Source organism: Tinamus guttatus, unplaced genomic scaffold, assembly GCF_059628265.1.
Source record: "Tinamus guttatus ecotype Peru unplaced genomic scaffold, ASM5962826v1 Tinamus_guttatus_pri_ptg001124l, whole genome shotgun sequence".
NCBI classification, from domain to species: Eukaryota; Metazoa; Chordata; class Aves; order Tinamiformes; family Tinamidae; genus Tinamus; species Tinamus guttatus.
This window is the reverse complement of record NW_028289658.1, coordinates 1-19,680: the sequence shown is the minus strand read 5'-3', so window position 1 is coordinate 19,680 and position 19,680 is coordinate 1. Positions and strand designations below refer to the sequence as shown.

General features: G+C 70.2%; 2 protein-coding genes across 2 annotated transcripts; one reads left to right on the top strand and one right to left on the bottom strand.

The window, feature by feature from the left end:
• Window positions 1-620: 620 nt before the first annotated feature.
• On the bottom strand, window positions 621-11,597 carry LOC148590745 (reticulon-1-A-like). The gene is made up of 9 exons (XM_088538636.1): window positions 11,537-11,597; window positions 10,540-10,584; window positions 10,060-10,440; window positions 6,050-6,257; window positions 3,870-4,008; window positions 1,878-1,947; window positions 1,296-1,342; window positions 1,156-1,214; window positions 621-687 (listed from the first exon to the last, which is right to left on the bottom strand). The coding sequence occupies exons 1-9, from the start codon at window positions 11,565-11,567 to the stop codon at window positions 645-647; spliced, it is 1,023 nt and encodes a 340-aa protein (XP_088394762.1). The 5' UTR covers window positions 11,568-11,597; the 3' UTR covers window positions 621-644.
• A 775-nt stretch (window positions 11,598-12,372) lies between these two features.
• Window positions 12,373-19,642, top strand: VASP (vasodilator stimulated phosphoprotein; the record flags this gene model as incomplete). Its single annotated transcript, XM_088538640.1, has 9 exons — window positions 12,373-12,434; window positions 15,229-15,403; window positions 16,717-16,885; window positions 17,700-17,763; window positions 17,981-18,015; window positions 18,128-18,234; window positions 19,049-19,227; window positions 19,412-19,484; window positions 19,585-19,642. Coding segments are annotated over exons 1-9 (865 nt in total), but the record flags the coding sequence as incomplete, so codon positions are not given.
• Between the last annotated feature and the right edge of the window lie 38 nt (window positions 19,643-19,680).

Genomic DNA, 19,680 nt, shown 5'->3' with positions numbered 1-19,680 from the left:
CGGTCGCCGAGCCGGCGGGGAGGACCCGGGGGACAAAGAGGGGACAGGGCAGGTGTCCCCCCCCCCGCCGCAATGTCCCCTCCTTGTGCCTGTGTCCCGGTGCCCCCTCGTTGTCCACAAGCGCCTCCTTGTCCCATATGTCCCCTGGTGTCCCCATGTCATCTCCCCCCCTATCCCCATCGTGGCGTCCTCCATGTCCCCTGGTGTCCCCGTATCCTCTCCGCGTGCCCCCATGTCCCCTTCTGTCCCAGGTCTCCCCTTGCACCTGTAGTCCTTGTGTCCCCCCCATGTCCCCTCATATCCCCCCGATGTCCATGATCCTTGTGTCCCTCCTGTCCCCACTGTCCCATGTGCCCCCTTTTGCCCCGATGTCCCCTCACCCCCCCCACCATGTCCCTACATCCCCCTAAGGTCCCCTCATCCCACATCCACTCATCCCCCCCCATATCCCTGACATGTCCCCCCATGTCCTCTCAGTGTCCCCATGTCCCCACGTGTCCCCCCAGGCACACGAGCCCCCCTTGTCACAAGAGTTTTTATTAAAGTGTAAATGCCCCGCGCGGGGGGGCCCCCGGGTGAGGGTGGGGGGCACCCGCTGCCCCCCCAGCCCTGGCAGGGGCACCCTGGGGTGCCGGGGGGGGCCGTCACTGCGGCTTCGCTTTGGCACTTGGGAGCTTGGCTTGAATCCTGGAAGGGGACAGGGGTGACATGGGGGGGGACAGGGGTGACATGGCGGGGCTGGGCACCCCTGACCCCCCCCGGGGTGGTGGGTGCCCCCATGGGTGCAGAAAGGGGGGTCTCGGTGCCCCCTGTGGGTCCCTATGGTCCCTGGGGGTCTGGCGGGGGGGGGAGATTTGGGGTTTCGGGTGCCCCATGGGGGACATCAGGGGGTCCCATGGTCCGGGGTGCCCCATAGGGGACAGCCCCAAGCAGGGCCAGGGTGTCCTGAGACGTGGGGTGTCCCATAGGGGACAACAAGGTGTCCCGTGGCCAGTGAGGGGTGCCTCAAGGTTTGGGGGCAGTTTTCAGGCGCTGGGGACAATTTGAGGGCAGTAGGGGCAATTTTGGGGACAGATGGGGTGATTTTGGGGACAGACGGGGTGGTTTTGGGGACAGACAGGGTGGTTTTGGGGACAGTTTCGGGGCGACTCTCACCTGGCTCGGAGGTGACTCAGGTGGTTCCTCACCAGCCCCACGTACTGGTCGATCTGTGCCTGAGAAGGGGACACGGAGGGGCCGTTGGGGACATTCCCTGGTGTCCCCTGCCCGCGTCCCCCGTCCCGTGTCCCCCGTACCTGGTGGTGCTCGTAGAGCACGGGGAAGGTGAACGCACAGATGACACCTGGACGGAGAGCAGGAGTGTCCCCATGACGTCCCCTGCCCCTTTGTCCCCATCCCCAAACCCCCTCCACTCTTTGTCCCCCAAAACTGTCCCCCACCCCTGTCCTTGTGTACTCACTGTGTCTTATCCCCATGTCCCCATCCCCGCAGGGGCTGTTCCTATGGCCTGTCCCTGTGTCCCCATGGCCTGTCCCTGTGTCCCCATGGCCCCATCCCCACAGGGGCTGTTCCTATGGCCTGTCCCTGTGTCCCCATGGCCCCATCCCCACTCCCCCCATCTCTGCGTCCGCATCTCCATGTCCTTGTGTCCATCCTCACGTCCCCAAGTCCTCTGTGTCCCCATGTCCCCACATCCCTGTATCCCCGCAGCCCCAAGTTCCTGTCTCCTTCCCCCCATCCCGCAGTCCCCGCGGTGTCCCTGTGTCCCCCACGCTGTCCCCGTGTGCCCTGTGTCCCCATGTCCCCCGTGTCCCCCGCGCTGTCCCCGTGTCCCCCGTGTCCCCCGTGTCCCCCACGCTGTCCCCGTGTCCCCGTACCGATGCCGAGCAGCGTCAGCCCGTTGAAGACGGCGCCCACGTAGGTGAGCAGGTAGAACAGGAAGGCGAACTGCAGCCAGAGCCCGTCACCGTCCCACGGTCACCACTGTCACCGCTGTCACCGCTGCCACCGCCCCCCGCTGCCCCCCGGCACCCGCTGCGCACGTCCCTGCTGCCCCCAATGCCCCCATTGCCTCCCCATAGCCCCAGTGTCCTCCAAAACCCCCCTGGGCCCCACTGCCCGGATTTCCCCCATAACCCAATGTCCCCCCTGTCCCCAGTGTCCCCTCATAGCCCCTGGTGACCCCGTGTCCCCCGATGTCCCCCATATCCCCTAGTGTCCCCCATGGTCCCAGTGTCCCCTCATAGCCCCCGGTGCCCCCCATAATGGAATGTCCCCCCATAACCCCAATGTCCCCCCTGTCCCCACTGTCCCCTCGTAGCCCCTGGTGCCCCCCTATACCCCAATGCCCCAACAGTGTCCCTGTGTCCCCCATAACCCCGGTGTCCCCCCTGTCCCCAGTGTCCCCTCATAGCCCCGGTGTCCCCCATAACGGAATGTCCCCCCATAACCCCAATGTCCCCCCATCCCCAGTGTCCCCTCATAGCCCCTGGTGCCCCCCTATAACCCAGTGCCCAACAGTGCCCCCGTGTCCCCCGATGTCCCCCATATCCCCTAGTGTCCCCCATGGTCCCAGTGTCCCCTCATAGCCCCCGGTGCCCCTCGTAAGGGAATGTCCACCCATAACCCAAATGTCCCCCCTGTCCCCAGTGTCCCCTCGTATCCCCTGGTGCCCCCCATGGTCCCAGTGTCCCCTCATAGCCCCCGGTGTCCCCCGTAAAGGAATGTCCCCCGATAGCCCCAATGTCCCCCCTGTCCCCAGTGTCCCCTTGTATCCCCTGGTGTCCCCCATGGTCCCAGCGTCCCCTCATAGCCCCAGTGTCCCCCGTAAAGGAATGTCCCCCCATAGCCCCAATGTCCCCCCTGTCCCCAGTGTCCCCTCATAGCCCCTGGTGCCCCCCTATAACCCAATGCCCCAACAGTTCCCCCGTGTCCCCCGATGTCCCCTGTGTCCCCTATGGTCCCAGTGTCCCCTCATAGCCCCTGGTGCCCCCCTATAACCCAATGCCCCAACAGTGCTCCTGTGTCCCCCATAACCCCCGTGTTCCCTAGTGTCTCCTCTGTCCCCAGTGTCCCCTTGTAGCCCCCAGTGCCCCCCCCAATGAAATATCCCCCCATAGCCCCAATGTCTCCCCTGTCCCCAATATCCCCCCAGAGCCCCAATGTCTCCCCTGTCCCCAGTGTCCCCCCTGTCCCCCCATAGCCCTGATGTCCCCCCGGTGCCCCCGTCCCCCCCGGTGCCCCCGTGCCCCTGGTGTCCCTGTCCCCCCCGGTGTCCCCGTCCCTCCCCAGTGTCCCTGTCCCCCCCGGTGTCCCCGTCCCCCCCGGTGCCTCCGTTGTCCCCCCCGGTGTCCCCGTTGTCCCCCCCGGTGCCCTCATCCAACCCGGGTGTCCCCGTTGTCCCCCGGTGTCCTCATCCCCCCCGGTGCCCCTGTGCCCCTGGTGTCCCTGTCCCCCCCGGTGTCCCCGTCCCTCCCCAGTGTCCCTGTCCCCTCCGGTGTCCTCATCCCCCCCCGGTGTCTCCGTTGTCCCCCCCGGTGTCCCCATTGTCCCCCCCGGTGCCCTCATCCAACCCGGGTGTCCCCGTTGTCCCCCGGTGTCCTCATCCCCCCCGGTGCCCCCGTCCCCCCCGGTGCCCCTGTGCCCCTGGTGTCCCTGTCCCCCCCGGTGTCCCCGTCCCTCCCCAGTGTCCCTGTCCCCCCCCGGTGTCCTCATCCCCCCCCGGTGCCCCCGTTGTCCCCCCCGGTGTCCCCGTTGTCCCCCCCGGTGCCCTCATCCAACCTGGGTGTCCCCGTTGTCCCCCGGTGTCCTCATCCCCCCCCGGTGTCCCCGTCCCCCCCGGTGTCCCCGTTGTCCCCTCGCGGTGTCACCTTGATGGAGCGGGGCAGGCTGTCCACGAGGAAGAGCCGTGCCAGCGTGCGGGCGGCCGCGGCGCCGTGGCGGCCCAGGCTGCGGGCGCAGCGCAGCCGCTGCTCCGCGCTGAGCCCCGCCGGCGCTGCCAGCTGCGCCCTGGGGACACGGGGACCGTGTGGGGACATGGGGACGGTGTGGGGACACGGGGACGGCATGGGGACATGGGGACGGTGTGGGGACATGGGAGCATGGGGACCGTGTGGGGACACGGGGGGCAGGGGGACACAGGGACGGCATGGGGACATGGGGGACATGGGGGATATAGGGACACAGGGGCGGCATGGGGACATGGGGTCGGTGTGGGGACATGGGAGCATGAGAACACGGGGACGGTGTGGGGACGGCACGGGGACCGTGTGGGGACACGGGGACGGTGTGGGGACATGGGGACATGGGGACGGCACGGGGACCGTGTGGGGACACGGGGACATGGGGACGGCATGGGGACAGCACGGGCACTGTGTGGGGACACGGGGACGGTGTGGGGACATGGGGACAGCATGGGGACACGGGGACCGTGTGGGGACACGGGGACGGCGTGGGGACATGGGGACGGTGTGGGGACACGGGGATGGTGTGGGGACATGGGGGGCACGGGGACATGGGGACGGCACGGGGACATGGGGACGGCGTGGGGACACGGGGACATGGGGACACAGGGATGGCATGGGGACATGGGGACGGTGTGGGGACATGGGAGCATGAGGACACGGGGACGGTGTGGGGACACGGGGGGCAGGGGGACATGGGGACACGGGGGATATAGGGACACAGGGGGCATGGGGACGGTGTGGGGACACGGGGACCGTATGGGGACACAAGGATGGCATGGGGCATGGGGGACATGGGGGATACGGGGACACGGGGGATATAGGGACACAGGGGACACAGGAACAGTGTGGGGACGGCATAGGGACACGGGGACGGTGTGGGGACATGGGGACGGCGTGGGGGACATGGGGACACGGGGGATACAGGGACACAGGGGACACGGAGACGGTGTGGGGACATGGGGACCGTATGGGGACACAGGGACGGCATGGGGGCATGGAGACGGTGTGGGGATGGCAAGGGGACACGGGGGACATGCGGATGGCATGGGGACACGGCGGGCATGGGGACATGGGGAGGACACGGGGACAGCATGGAGACACAGGGGACATGGGGATAGCATGGGCACACAGTGGACACGGGGACAACATGGGGACACGGGGACGCCATGGGGACACAGGGACACGGGGGATGATGGGATGGGGGACACAGGGACAACAGAGGGATATGGCAGACACAGGGACGGCATGGGGACACGGGGGACATGAGAATGGCATGGGGACATGGAGATGGCACTGGGGACATGCGGGATGTGGAGACAGCATGGGGGACACAAGGACAGAAATGGCACAGGACAGGCACGGGGACAGACCCAGAAATGCCACCAAGAGAAGAACGGGATGGAAATGAGCCCCAGGATGGGCACGAGGACAGGGATGGCACCCGCAGGGACACAGGGATGGCACCGAGATGGACACAGGGACAGGGAGAGCACCAAGATAGACACAGGGACAGGGATGGCACCGAGACGGCTGCGGGGACAGGGATGGCACTGAGATGGACACAGGGACAGGGATGGCACCAAGACAGACACGGGGACAGGGATGGCACTGAGATGGACGCAGGGATAGGGCCGGCCGCGGGGACAGGGACGGCACCAAGATGGACACGGGGACAGGGATGGCACCAAGACAGACATGGGGACAGGGACAGCGCCGAGACAAACACAGGGACAGGGACAGCACTGAGCCGGCCGCGGGGAGAGAGACGGCACCGAGATGGACACAAGGACAGGGCTGGCACCAAGACAGACATGGGGACAGGGATGGCACCAAGATGGACACAGGGACAGTGACAGCACCGAGATGGACACAGGGACAGGGCCGGCACCAAGATGGACACAGGGACAGGGACGGCACTGAGACGGATGCAGGGACAGGGATGGCACCAACACGGACACAGGGACAGGGATGGCACCAAGCCGGACACAGGCATAGGGACGTCACGGAGCCGGCCGCGGGGACAGGGATGGCACCGAGATGGACACAGGGACAGGGACGTCACAGAGCCGGCCGCGGGCGCTCACCGGAACGGGTGCTCGGCGTCGCCGCGGCGCAGCGCCCGCAGCGCGTCGCGGTGCAGCCGCAGGGGGACGGTGACGGCCAGCACGGCCAGCGCGCCGTAGGCGCCCACGCTGACGGCGCTGCAGCGCGCCAGGGCCAGCAGCGTCCCCAGGGCCAGCGCCAGCGCCAGCGCCGAGCGCCCCGGCGCCCGCCAGTGCAGCAGCTCCCACACTGCGGGTGACACAGGCTGCCAGCGCGCCCGGGGCCACCCAATGTCCCCCAGGGCCACCCGATGTCCCCCCAGTGTCCCACAGGGCCACCCCATGTTCCCCAGGGCCCCTTAATGTCCTCCCAGTGTCCCCCAGGGCCACCCCGTGTGCCCCCAGGGCCACTCCGTGTCCCCTCGGTGTCCCCCAGGGCCACCCCGTGTCCCCCAGGGCCACCCAATGTCTCCCCGGTGTCCTCCAGGGCCACCCCGTGTCCCCCAGGGCCCTTTAATGTCCTCCAAATGTCCCACAGGGCCATCCAATGTCCCCCTGGTGTCCCCCAGGGCCACCCCATGTCCCCCGGGGCCCTTTAATGTCCTCCCAGTGTCCCCCAGGGCCACCCAATGTACCCTCAGTGTCCCCCAGGGCCACCCAATGTCCCCCCGGGGCCCTTTAATGTCCTCCCAGTGTCCCCCAGGGACACCCAGTGTCCCCCTAGTGTCCCCCAGGGCCACCCCGTGTCCCCCAGAGCCACTTAATGCCCCCTCAGTGTCCCCCAGGGCCACCCACTGTCCCCCCAGTGTACCACAGGGCCACTCCGTGTGCCCCAAGGGCCACTTAATGTCCCCTCGGTGTCCCCCAGGGCCAGCCCGCGTCCCTCAGGGCTCTTCAGTGTCCCCTTAGTGTCCCCCAGGGCCACCCAATGTCCCCCTGGTGTCCCCCAGGGCCACCCCGTGTCCCCCAGGGCCCTTTAATGTCCTCCCAGTGTCCCCCAGGGCCACCCCACATCCCCCCAGTGTTCCCCAGGGCCACCCCATGTCCCCCAGGGCCACCCCATGTCCCCCCCATGTCCCCCAGGGCCACCCAATGTCCCCCCGGTGTCCCCCAGGGCCCTTTAATGTCCCCCCAGTGTCCCCCAGGGCCACTTAATGTCCCCTCAGTGTCCCCCAGGGCCACCCACTGTCCCCCCAGTGTACCACAGGGCCACTCCGTGTGCCCCAAGGGCCACTTAATGTCCCCTCGGTGTCCCCCAGGGCCAGCCCGCGTCCCTCAGGGCTCTTCAGTGTCCCCTTAGTGTCCCCCAGGGCCACCCAATGTCCCCCTGGTGTCCCCCAGGGCCACCCCGTGTCCCCCAGGGCCCTTTAATGTCCTCCCAGTGTCCCCCAGGGCCACCCCACATCCCCCCAGTGTTCCCCAGGGCCACCCCATGTCCCCCAGGGCCACTCCATGTCCCCCCCATGTCCCCCAGGGCCACCCAATGTCCCCCCGGTGTCCCCCAGGGCCCTTTAATGTCCCCCCAGTGTCCCCCAGGGCCACTTAATGTCCCCTCAGTGTCCCCCAGGGTGACCCCGCGACCCCTAGGGCCACCCTGTGTCCCCCGTGTCCTCCAGGGCCACCCTGTGTCCCCCAGGGCCCTTTAATGTCCTTCCAGTGTCCCCCAGGGCGGCTCCATGGGCCCCAAGGGACACCCAATGTCCCCCCAGTGTCCCCCAGGGCCACCCTGTGTCCCCCAGGGCCACTTAATGTCCTCCCAGTGTCCCCCAGGGCCAACCCACGTCCCCCCGGTGTCCCCCATGGCCACCCCATGTCCCCTAGGGCCCTTTAATGTCCTCCCAGTGTCCCCCAGGGCCACCCAATGTCCCCCTAGTGACCCCCCAGGGCCACTTCATGTCCCCCCAGTGTCCCACAGGGTTACTCAATGGCCTCTCAATGCCAGCCAATGTCCCCCCAAAGTTCCCTAGGGCCATGCAATGTCCTCCTAGTGGCATCCAATGTCCCCCCAGTGTCCCCCAGGGCCACCCAGTGTCCTCCCAAGGCCCCTTAATGTCACCCCAGTGTTCCACAGGGCCACTCCGTGTCCCCCAGTGCTGTCCAGTGCTGGTCAGTGTCCCCCAGGGCCACCCAGTGTCACCCCAACCCATTTCCACCCAGTATTCCCAGTGCCTCCCAGTCCCCCCAACGCCTCTCACTGTCCCCCCAGAGAACCCAAGTTGCTCCTCCCAATGTCCCCAGGCCTTCCTGTCCCGTTCAGGACCCCCTAGTCCCTCTGACCAGTGTCCCCATGTCCCCTGCACTGTCCCACAGGGCCTTTCACTGTCCCCCCCAGTGTCCCCAGTTCCCCCCACCAGTGTCACCCCAGTCCCTCCCAGTGTCCCCAGGGTCCTCCCAGTGTGTCCCCAGTGTCCCCAGCCCTCCCAGGACCCACCCACTCCCCCTGACCAGTGTCCCCATGTCCCTGCACTGTCCCCTATGGCCTCTCACTGACGCCCCCCCGCAGTGTCCCCAGTCCCTCCCAGTGTCCCCAGTCCTCCCTAGTGTCCCCAGGGCCCTCCCAGTGTCCCCAGGGTCCTCCCAGTGTCCCCAGCTCTCCCAGGACCCACCCACTCCCCCTGACCAGTGTCCCCATGTCCCTGCACTGTCCCCTATGGCCTCTCACTGACGCCCCCCCGCAGTGTCCCCAGTCCCTCCCAGTGTCCCCAGTCCTCCCTAGTGTCCCCAGAGCCCCCCCAGTGTCCCCAGTGTCCTCCCAGTGTCCCCAGCCCTCCCAGGACCCACCCACTCCCTCCGACCAGTGTCCCCATGTCCCTGCACTGTCCCCTATGGCCTCTCACTGCCCCCCCCCCCCCCAATGTCCCCAGTCCCTCCTAGTGTCCCCACTCCCTCCCAGTGTCCCCAGAGCCCCCACAGTGTCCCCAGCCCTCCCAGGACATGGGGGACCCGGGGGTGTCCCCCCCCCCCCCAGGGGGGCCCCGCACCCACCTAGGCTCCCCATGGCGCCGCGGGGGCTGCTGGGCCCGGGGGGGTGCGGGGGGGGCTATTTATAGTCGCCAATCCCTCCTGGACGCCTGGGCCCACCCCGGCGCCCGGACGCCTGGGCCCCTCCGGGAGCTCCCCCCCCCGCTCCCCCTCCCGCCGCGGGGAGGCCCCTATTGGCCGCTCACCTGTGACCTGGGCTGGCAGCGGGCTCGCCGATTGGTCGGCGCCCTCCGGGGGGCGCTCGGGGATTGGCGGCGGGCCGGCGGGGGCGGGGCGGGCGGCGGCGGGCGGCGCCGCGGCGCCCCCTGCGGGCCGGGCGGGGAGCGGCGGCGGCGCTGTCGGGGGCGGGGGGGGCGGTGAAGGAGCCCCCAAACGGGACCCCAATCACCCCCCTCCCCAAAATGGGGGTAAATTTGCCACCAAATCCCCCAGAATGGAGTGCCAGGACCCCCCAAAGACCCCAAACCCACCCAAATGGTGCCCTGAGACCCCCAATGGTGCCCTGAGACCCCCAATGGCTCCAAGACCCCCAGAAAGGGGTCCCAAGACCCCCTCAGTTGCCCCTACCTCCCTCCCAAAGGGGCTCTGGGACCCCAAATTGCCCCCAGACCCCCTAAAAAGGGCTCCTGAGACCCCCCCGTTGCCCCCAGCCCTCCCCAAAGGCACAGTGACCCCCCCCCCGATTTCCACAGGCTGACCCAAAAGGGACCCTGAGACCCACGGTGGCCCCCTACGCCCCCAAAAATGGACCCCCAATAAGCCCATCCCCCCCCAAAGGGAGCTCCAAGACCCCCCAACTGCCCCAACCTCCCCCAAAAAGGGCTCCATGACCCCCCAATAAACCCGAGTCCCCAAAAGGGACCCTGAGACCCCCCACACCCAGCCCCAGACCCCCCCAAAGGGGCTCCAAGTCCCCCCCCAATTGCCCCAGCTCCCCCAGAAGTGCCTTGAGACCCCAATTGCCCCCAATGGTATTGGAGGACCCCAATAGCCCCCAGGCCCCCCAAAGGACCCTCAAGGCCCCCCAAAAGGACCCCAAAGCCCCCCCGAGCCCCCCCCCCCCGCAATACCTGGCCTGGGCGGCTGCTCCCCGTCCCCGGTAGGTCCCGTCTGGGCTCCCCCCACCCGCGGAGGCCCCTCGGGGGGACCGGGGGCAGCGGGGGGGGACGCGGGCGCGGGGGGGGCGCGGGGGTCCGGCCCTCGGGGGAGCCCCCCCCGCTCGGCGCCGGGCCCGGGGCTCAGGCGCGGGGGGGCGCGGGGGCGGCGGGGCTCGCGGCGGGGCCGGGGGGGGGCCTCGCCGCCGCCGCCCCCCCCGCCGAAAGCGATGTAGGAGAAGGTGAGTTCCCGCCCGTCCCCCCGGGCCCCCCCGCCTTCATCCGCCTCCTCCTCCTCCTCCTCGGGGGGCTCCGGCGCCAGCGGCAGCTCGGGGAAGTCCGAGTCCTCGGTGCCACCTGCGGGGGGGGGGACACCGAAGGGGAGGGTGGGGGGGGGTCGGAGCACCCGGTGTCCCCCCCCCTGCCCCGCCGAAACTCGCGCTCGGCCCCACTCACCCTCCGTGGAGTCCGGCGTGGTGGAGGCCGTGGATGGAGACTCTTCTGGGAAGGGCGGGGGGGTCAGCGGGGTCCTGGTGTCCCCTCCCCGCCGCCACCAAGTGCCACCTGCTCCGTCCCCTGCTGGGACACCCCCCGCTCCCATCCCTGGGGCTTGGACCCCCCCATCACTTGTTCCCCCTCCCCAAAACGACCCCTTATTGCCAGTGTCCCACGGGGGTGTCCCCATCCCCTCCTCCCCCCACTGTCCCCGTCGCCGGTGCCACCAACCCAGTGGCCCCGGTCCCAGTACTCCCAGTGTCCCCATCCCCGGTGCTACCAGCCCTGGTGCCCCAAATCCCGGTACTCCCAGCGCCCCCATCCCCGGTGCCTCCCTCCGCCCATTCCTGGTGTCCCCATCCTTGGTGTCCCCAGCCCAGGTCCCTCCATCTTCGGCTCCACCCAGTGTCCCCATCCCGGTGCTTCATCTCCCACCCGGAATCCCCCCTCCCGGACCCCCCCCCCCCCATTCCCAGTACTCCCATCCCGATACTCCCCTCCTGGACCCCCCCCATTCCCGGACGCCCCTCCCGCTATCCCCATCCCGGACCCCCCTCCCGGTATCCCCATCCCGTTCCCCCCTCCCGTGTTCCTGCATCCCCGGCTCCACCCAATACCTCCATCCCGGTGCCTCCATCCCCAGGCCCTCCCGGTACCCAATCCCGGTGCCCCCCACTCCCGGTTCCAACCCCCAAGGTGCATCCACGCCTCGTCCCCCGCGGAACCCCCACCCCGGCGCATCCATCCCGGCCCCTCCCGGCTCCCCCATCCTCGGTGCATCCATCCCGGTGTCCCCATCCCCGGTGCATCCATCCCGGCCCCAGCTGGTACCCAATCCCGGACCCCCCCCTTCCCGGTACCGCCGGCCCAGACCCCTCCATCCCGGTACCCCCGCCCCAATGCCGGCGCCGCCCCGGCTCCCGCTTCCCCGTTCCCGGTTCCCGGTGCCGCTCCGTACTGCAGTGGGCGAAGCCCAGGAGCTGCCCCATGGCGGCGGCGGCGGCGCCCGCATGAGGCTCCCGGTCGCTCTCGGCCCCCGCTGCCCCCGGGGCCGGTGCGGCCGCGCATCACGGCGGCGCCATGGCGGGGCCCGGCGGCGGCGGCGGACAAAGGGCGGCGGCGGCGGCGGCGGCGGCGGGGCGGGGCCGGGGCGGGGCGGACGCGGCACCGGCTCCGGTGGCAGCGCCGCGGGAAGGCGCTGGGGGGCCCGCGGCGGCGACCGGCGCTGCGGGGTCCCGCGAGTGCAACGAGCCCCGGGGGTCCCCCGTGGGTGCAACCGGCCCCGGGGATCCCGTGGGTACAGCCGGTCCCGGGGGTCCCCGAGCAGCACGAGGTGCAACCGGCCCCGGCAGTCCCGGCGGGTGCGACCGGCCCCGGGGATCCCCGAATCCGCGTAGGTGAAATCGGTCCCGGGGGTCCCGGCGGGTGCAACGAGCCCCGGTGTCCCCGTGGGTGCCACCGGCCCCGGGGGTCTCCGCGGGTGCCCCCGTGGGTGCCTCCCCCTCCCCTCCCGAAGTGGGCGTGGTCAGGGAGGGGGCGTGTCTCCCACCAGCCCCCTCCCACTCCTGCCCCCCCCCCCCCCCCACGGTGGGCCCCCCTACTCCGGCCGCGTCGCCCTTTTAAGAGGGCGGTGGCCGGCGGGCGCGCGCCGGTACCGGGAAGGGCGGGGGGTCGCGAGAGCGCGCGGGGAAGGGGCGGAGCCTCGCGGGCTCCGCTCCCCCCCCGTTTCCCGGTCCTTCCCCCCCCCCCCCCCCCGCCGACCCCGGGGCCGGTCCCGCCCCGCCCCGCCCCGCCCGCCGCCGCCGCCGCTACCGGAAGGGCCCGGCCGGGCCGAGCGCACCCGCCGCCAGCATGAGGTGAGCGGGGAGGGAGCACCGGGACCGGCACCGGGAAAGCGGAACAGGACCGGAACCGGGCGGGAGGGGGGGGGGGTGTCCCGGGGGCGGCGGGTGTCCCGGAACCGGGTGCGGGGTCCGGAACCGAGGCCGGTCCTGGTACCGGGTTGCGGCGTCCGATACCGGGAGGGGACACTGGGACTGCGAAGCGGCTCCGTGACCGGAGCGGGGGGTCCCGGTGTTGGGAACCGGGGGGACGGGGGGGTTGTCGCCTCCCGGGGGACACCGGGAACGGACCCGTCCGAGTCCCCCCCCTCACTCCCCCGCCGTGGGTGCGAGGTGCTGGGGGGGCTCCTGGGGGTCCCCAAGGTGGGGGTCACCCAGCCCCGGTGTCCCCCGGTCCTCAATGTCCCCCGGTCCTCAGTGTCCCCAAGGCGGGGGGTCCCTGAGGCTCCCATTGGGTGTAGGGGGGACAAGGAGGTTCCCAGGGTCACCCTGCCCTAGGGGGTCCCCAAGGTGGGGAGGGGGGGTCACCCCAGGTCACCAGGTCCCCCAGGTGCAGGTGAGCAGGGGGGTCCTGGGGGCCCCTAGGGTCACCGGAGTGGGGGGGTCCCCAGGGTGGGTGTCACCCTGCCCTTAGGGTCCCCAGGGTGGGTGTCACCCGGTCCGTGGGGGGGTCCCCACCCTTGGGTGCCCCCGGCCTCGGCATCCCCGCCGGGCGTCACCCCGGTGGCAGCACCCACGGGTGCTCTTTGCCCTCGGCTTCCTTCCCCGCCCCACGACGGGTGTGTGTGTGTGGGGGGGGCACCCACAGCAGGTGAGGGGGGGACCCACTGCCCCCCCCAGCACCCTGCACCAAAGCACGTGGGGCAGCTCCCACCATTGCCCACCCCAGGGGGCCCAGGCGTCCGGGTGGGATCTTTCCCGCTCCGCACCCCCCAGCACCGCGTTAGGGGAAATAACGGGGTTCGGTGGGGGGGGGGCACCCATGGGTGCAGGCCCGGCCCCACGGCGGCACCAAACCTGCCCTTATTTGGTCACCGCCGGCGCGGCCCCCCCCGCTCCCTCCCCCCGCCATGTCCGGTTACCGGCACCCACAGCCCCCCCCCCCGCCCCATGGAGGGCACCCATGGGTGCGGGGCCGGGCGCTCTCCATGGGGCGGGGTGGGGGGGGCTGTGGGGGGGGTCTGCACAAACCCGGGTTTCGTTTTGTCCCCGTCCCCCCCCCCCGGCCCTTCCTTGCCCAACCCGGATGTCCCAGGTCCTGCCCTAGGGAAGGGGGAGGGGCCGGCTGCGCTCGGACGCCTGGGCCCTCTGCGCACCCTGAGGAAATGGGGGGGGCGGAGCCCGGACGCCTGGGCCCCCTGCTGATAAGGGAAAGGGGAAGGGGGGCAGGGGATGGGGACTGGGTGCTTGCAATGGGGGGGGGGGGGCAGCACCTTGGGGTGTCCCATGCCTGGCTTTGGGGGTCCCCCAAGTCCCAGTGTCCCCCTGTGTCTAGAGGAGGGGGTAACCGATGTCCTGTGGTGACTCCGTGTCCTGGGGTGCCCCCTGCCCAGATTTGGGCGTCCCTCCCATGCCCTGAAGCATTGGGGGTCCCTCGCATCCTGGTGTCCCCCCATGTCTAGAAGTGGGTTGACCTGGTGTCCGGGGGTGACCCTGTGTCCTGGGGTGACCCCATGCCCTAGGGTGCCCTGTGCTTGACTTTAGGGGTGCCCAAACCCCCATGCCCAGGGTGCCCCATGCCCGGGGGTGCCCCATGCCCAGGGTGCCCCATACCCTAGGGTGCCCTGTGCTTGACTTTGGGGGTGCCCCATGACCCAGGGGTGCCCAAACCGCCCCATGCCCGAGGGTGCCCTGTGCTTGACTTTGGGGGTGCCCCATGACCCAGGGCTCCCCAAACCCCCATGCCCAAGGGTGCCCCATGCCCAGGGGTGCCCCATGCCCTAGGGTGCCCTGTGCTTGACTTTGAGGGTGCCCCATGACCCAGAGGTGCCCCAACCCCCCTCACCCAGGGGTGCCCTATGCCCTAGGGTGCCCTATGCGCTAGGGTGCCCTGTGCTTGACTTTGAGGGTGCCCCATGACCCAGGGGTGCCCAAACCCCCACCCAGGGGCGCCCCCATGCCCAGGGTGTCCCATGCTCTAGGATGCCCTATGCTTGACTTTGGGGGTGCCCTATGACCTGGGGGTACCCAAACCCCCCCCCCACCCAAGGGTGTCCCATACCCGAGGGTGCCCTATGCACTAGGGTGCCTTATGCTTGACTTTGGGGGTGCCCTATGACCTGGGGGTGCCCAAATCCCCCCATGCCCAGGGGTGCCCCATGCCCTAGGGTGCCCTGTGCTTGACTTTGGGGGTGCCCCATGCCCAGGGGTGCCCCAACCCCCCTCACCCAGGGGTGCCCCATGCCCAGGGGTGCCCCATACCCTAGGGTGCCCTGTGCTTGACTTTGAGGGTGCCCCATGACCCAGGGGTGCCCAAACCCCCACCCAGGGGCGCCCCCATGCCCAGGGTGTCCCATACCCTAGGGTGCCCTATGCTTGACTTTGGGGGTGCCCTATGACCTGGGGGTGCCCAAATCCCCCCATGCCCAGGGGTCCCTCATGCCCAGGGTGCCCCATGACCCTGGAGTGCCCAAACCCCCCACCCAGAGGTCCCCCATACCCAGGGCGCCCCATTCCAGCTCCCAGGGGGGTTCCCCATTCCCGAGGCGGGGGGAGGAGATTCCCCATTCCCGGGGGGATTCCCGGGGGGATTCCCGGGGCGCCCCGTCGCCCCGGGGGTGTCCCCAGCGCCGCTGCCCCCCCCCGGCAGCGAGACGGCGGTGTGCAGCGCCCGCGCCACCGTGATGCTCTACGACGACGCCAACAAGAAGTGGGTGGCGGCGGGGGCGGGCGCCCAGGCCCCCAGCCGGGTGCAGATCTACCGCAGCGCCGGGAGCCCCCCGGCGTTCCGCGTCGTGGGCCGCAAGATGCAGCCCGACCAGCAGGTGACACCGCCGGGGGGGGGGACACGCGGGGACACGGGCTGGGGACGGCGCGGGGGGCTGCGGGCGCCAAGGGATGGCGGCCCACGGGATGCGGGTGGCACCGTGAGGTGCTGGGGGGACCGAGGGATGGGGACGCTGATGGGACAAGTGGAGCTGGGGACACTGGGGACATTGGTGGCACCACGAGGTGCTGGGGACACCGAGGGACTGGGGATGCTGATGGGACAAGTGGAGTCGGGGACACCAGGGCAGGGCACCCTGGGGACATTGGTGGCAGCACGAGGTGTTGGGGATGCTGATGGGACACGTGGAGCTGGGGACACCAGGGCTGGACACCCTGGGGACATTGGTGGCACCACCAGGCTCTGAGGGGACTGGGGATGCTGATGGGACAAGTGGAGTCGGGGACACTAGGGCTGGGCACCCTGGGGACATTGGTGGCACCACGAGGTGCTGCGGACACCGAGGGACTGGGGACGCTGATGGGACCAGTGGAGCTGGGGACACTGGGGACATTGGTGGCACCACCAGGCTCTGAGGGGACTGGGGATGCTGATGGGACAAGTGGAGTCGGGGACACCAGGGCTGGGCACCCTGGGGACATTGGTGGCACCACGAGGTGTTGGGGACGCTGATGGGGCAAGTGGAGCCGGGGACACCAGGGCTGGGGACACTGGGGACATTGGTGGCACCACCAGGTGCTGGGGACACCTGGGCTGGGGACATTGGTGGCACCATGAGGTGCTGGAGACACTAATGGGACAAGTGGAGCTGGGGACACCAGGGCTGGGCACCCTGGGGACATTGGTGGCACCACAAGGTGTTGGGGACACCAAGGGATGGGACGCTGATGGGACAAGTGGAGCTGGGGACGCTGGGGACATTGGTGGCACCACGAGGTGTTGGGGGCCCTGATGGGACAAGTGGAGATGGGAACACCAGGGCTGGGGACACTGGGGACATTGGAGGCACCGTGAGGTGCTGGGGACACCGAGGGACTGGGGACGCTGATGGGACACCTGGAGCCGGGGACACCAGGGCTGGGGACACTGTCAGGGTGTTTGGGGACACTAAGGGCTGGGCACCCTGGGGATACTGATGGGACCAGGGCCTGGGGACTGGGGCCTTAGGGACATTAGCGAGGCCACAGGGACATCGCTGCACCAAGAGGGACTTGGGGACACCATGAGGACACAGGAGGCAGCACTGAGCACTGGCCACGAAGACACCCGCGGGCACCGATGTCCCCAAGCGAGCCCGTTGGGGTCCCCGATGTCCCCAAGGCTGAGCGGGTCCCCGTTGCCGTCCCCAAGGTTGTCATCAACTGCGCCATCGCCAAGGGGCTCAAGTACAACCAGGCGACGCCGAGTTTCCACCAGTGGCGCGACGGGCGCCACGTCTGGGGCCTCAACTTCGGGTCGCGCGAGGACGCGGCGCTCTTCGCCGCCGCCATGCTGCAGGCGCTGGAGGCGCTGGACGCGGGTGAGCGGGGACGGCGCGGGGGCACCGCTTGGTGGCACTTGGTGGCACTTGGTGGCACTAGCCCTGGATGTCACCTTGGGCGGGCACGAGGTGCCACCTCCTCGGTGGCAGGGTGACCCAAGCCCTGGATGTCACCTTGGGCAGGCATGAGGTGCCACCTCCTCGGTGGACCCAAGCCCTGGATGTCACCTTGGGCGGGCACGAGGTGCCACCTCCTCGGTGGCAGGGTGACCCAAACCCTGGATGTCGCCTTGGGCGGGCACGAGGTGCCACCTCCTCGGTGGACCCAAGCCCTGGATGTCACCTTGGGCGGGCATGAGGTGCCACCTCCTCGGTGGCAGGGTGACCCAAGCCCTGGATGTCGCCTTGGGTGGGCATGAGGTGCCACCTCCTCGGTGGACCCAAGCCCTGGATGTCACCTTGGGCGGGCATGAGGTGCCACCTCCTCGGTGGCAGGGTGACCCAAGCCCTGGATGTCACCTTGGGCGGGCATGAGGTGCCACCTCCTCGGTGGCAGGGTGACCCAAGCCCTGGATGTCACCTTGGGTGGGCATGAGGTGCCACCTCCTCGGTGGACCCAAGCCCTGGATGTCACCTTGGGTGGGCACGAGGTGCCACCTCCTCGGTGGACCCAAGCCCTGGATGAGGGCGCTGAGCTTTGGGTGACATGAGGACGCTGGTGTCTTGGCTGCCGCCTTGCGCCGGGTGGCACTGTGGAGGTGACACCCAAGGGTGGCCCTTGGTGACACCCCCAGCCTGGGGGACATCCCTGGGTGCTGCCCTGACCCCCCCCCCACCCCGTGTCACCCCGCAGGTCCCGCTCAGCCCTGGCCTGTCCCCAACGGCCCCTCCCCGGAGGAGCCCGAGCAGCCGAGGAGGTAGGAGCCCCCCAAGGGACACCCTGGGGTGTCCCCCCCCCGGGGTGGCACCCCACACTGGGGCTTGGGGTGTCTGTGGGTGCCATGGGGGGGGGGGGGTCAGGATGCCCATGGAGGGGGTCATGGGTGCCTGTGGGTGCTGTGGGGCACCCATGGGTGCTGTGGGGCGCCCATGGGTGCTGGGGGGGTCCCGCCGCACTGACCCCTCTCCCCACAGGCCGGAGGAGCCGGAGCGACGCGTGGGCGGCGCAGGTGGGTGCCGGGGGGGGGGTCCTCACCCTCCCCCAAAGAACCCCCAAAAAGGGGGGGCCCGGCATGGGTGACCCCCCCCCCCACACCGAGCTGCTTCCTCCCCCTCCAACAGGTGCCCCGGGGGCCCCCCTGCCCCCCCCCCGGCCCCCCGCCACCCCCAGGGCCCCCCCCGCCGCCAGGACCCCCCCCCACCGCCGCCGCCGCCCCCACCGGGGTCCCGCCGGCCCCCCCGCTGCCCGGCCCCGCTGCCGCCGCCCCCGGGGGGGCGCCCGGGGGGGGCTCCGGCTTCGCCGCCGCCATCGCCGGGGCCAAGCTCAGGAAAGTCGGCAAGGTACCGGGGTGAGGGCGGGGCGGGAATTACCCCTGGGGGGGCAGTATGGGGTGGGGGTGGTGGGCAATGACCCCTTGGGGGGGGGCAAATACAAAAGGGGGGGGGGGGCTGTCCTGTCCTGCGGGGACGATAGGCGGTTTGGGGTGTTTAGTGCCCATTTTGGGGGGGGGACCCCATTTTGGGGGGAGGGAAGCCCACATGGGGGGCAATTCCCATGGGGCAGATGCTGGAGGGGGGGCAACATTGGGAGTGGCGGGTGGCACTGACCCTCTTTCCCTCCTGTCCGTCCCCCGCCCAGCAGGATGAAGCCCCCGGTGCGTCGGCGCCGCCCCCCAAGGGTGACAGCGCCCGCGGGGGGGGCGGGGGGGGCCTCATGGAGGAGATGAGCGCCATGCTGGCCCGACGGTGAGGGGACACCGTGGGGGGGGAGGGGGGGGACATTTGGGGACATCATGATGATAATCACCCCCCCCCCCCACCCAAGGAGGAAAGCCACCCAGCAGGGGGACAAGCCAGCACCAAGAAGAGACGAGGACACCCCCAATGTGAGTGTCCCCCCCCCCCGCCCAATATCATTTTTTGGGTTGCCCCCCCGCAGCCACCCACGTGACCCCCCCCTTCTGCCCCCACCCCGCAGCAGGATGAGGCAGAGCCGGTGGGCGCCCGGAACGCGGGTGAGTGCGGGGGAACTACAATTCCCAGCATGCCCTGCCGCGGCGGCGCAGCGCGGGGGCTGCTGGGAGTTGTAGTCCTGACGGCCGTGGGGGGGTTTTGGGGGGCGGGGGGGGGGTGGTTTTGCCCCCCCTCCCCATCGCTCCGTGTCCTCTCGCCGCAGAGCCCGTGCGCAGGCCCTGGGAGAAGGCCAGCACCACGCTGCCCCGGTGGGTGCGCGGGGCAAAGCGGGGCTGGGAATGGGGGGGATTGGGGGGGTGGGGGGGCAAGGAGGGGGCATTTGGGGTGTCCATGGGGCAAAGAGGGGATCTGGGGGGATGGAGGGGGGTGGGGGCGGGATTTGGGGTGTCCACGCAGGGAGCGGGTTGGAATCTGCTGACACCCCCCCCCCAGGATGAAGTCGGCCATTCCCGTGGCCCCCGCCGAGCCCCCCGGCGACGAGTCGGAGCTGGAGCGCGTCAAACAGGTACTGGGGACACTGGGGGGGACACGGGGGGGGGGGGCATGGGAGGCCGTGTCACCCCCTCACCCCGTGCGTCCCCCCCCGCCGTCCCCGTCCCCGGTAGGAGCTGCTGGAGGAGGTGAGGAGGGAGCTGCAGAAGATGAAGGAGGAGATCATCGAAGGTGGGTGCTGGGGGGCAAGGGGGGGGCAAGGGATGTGG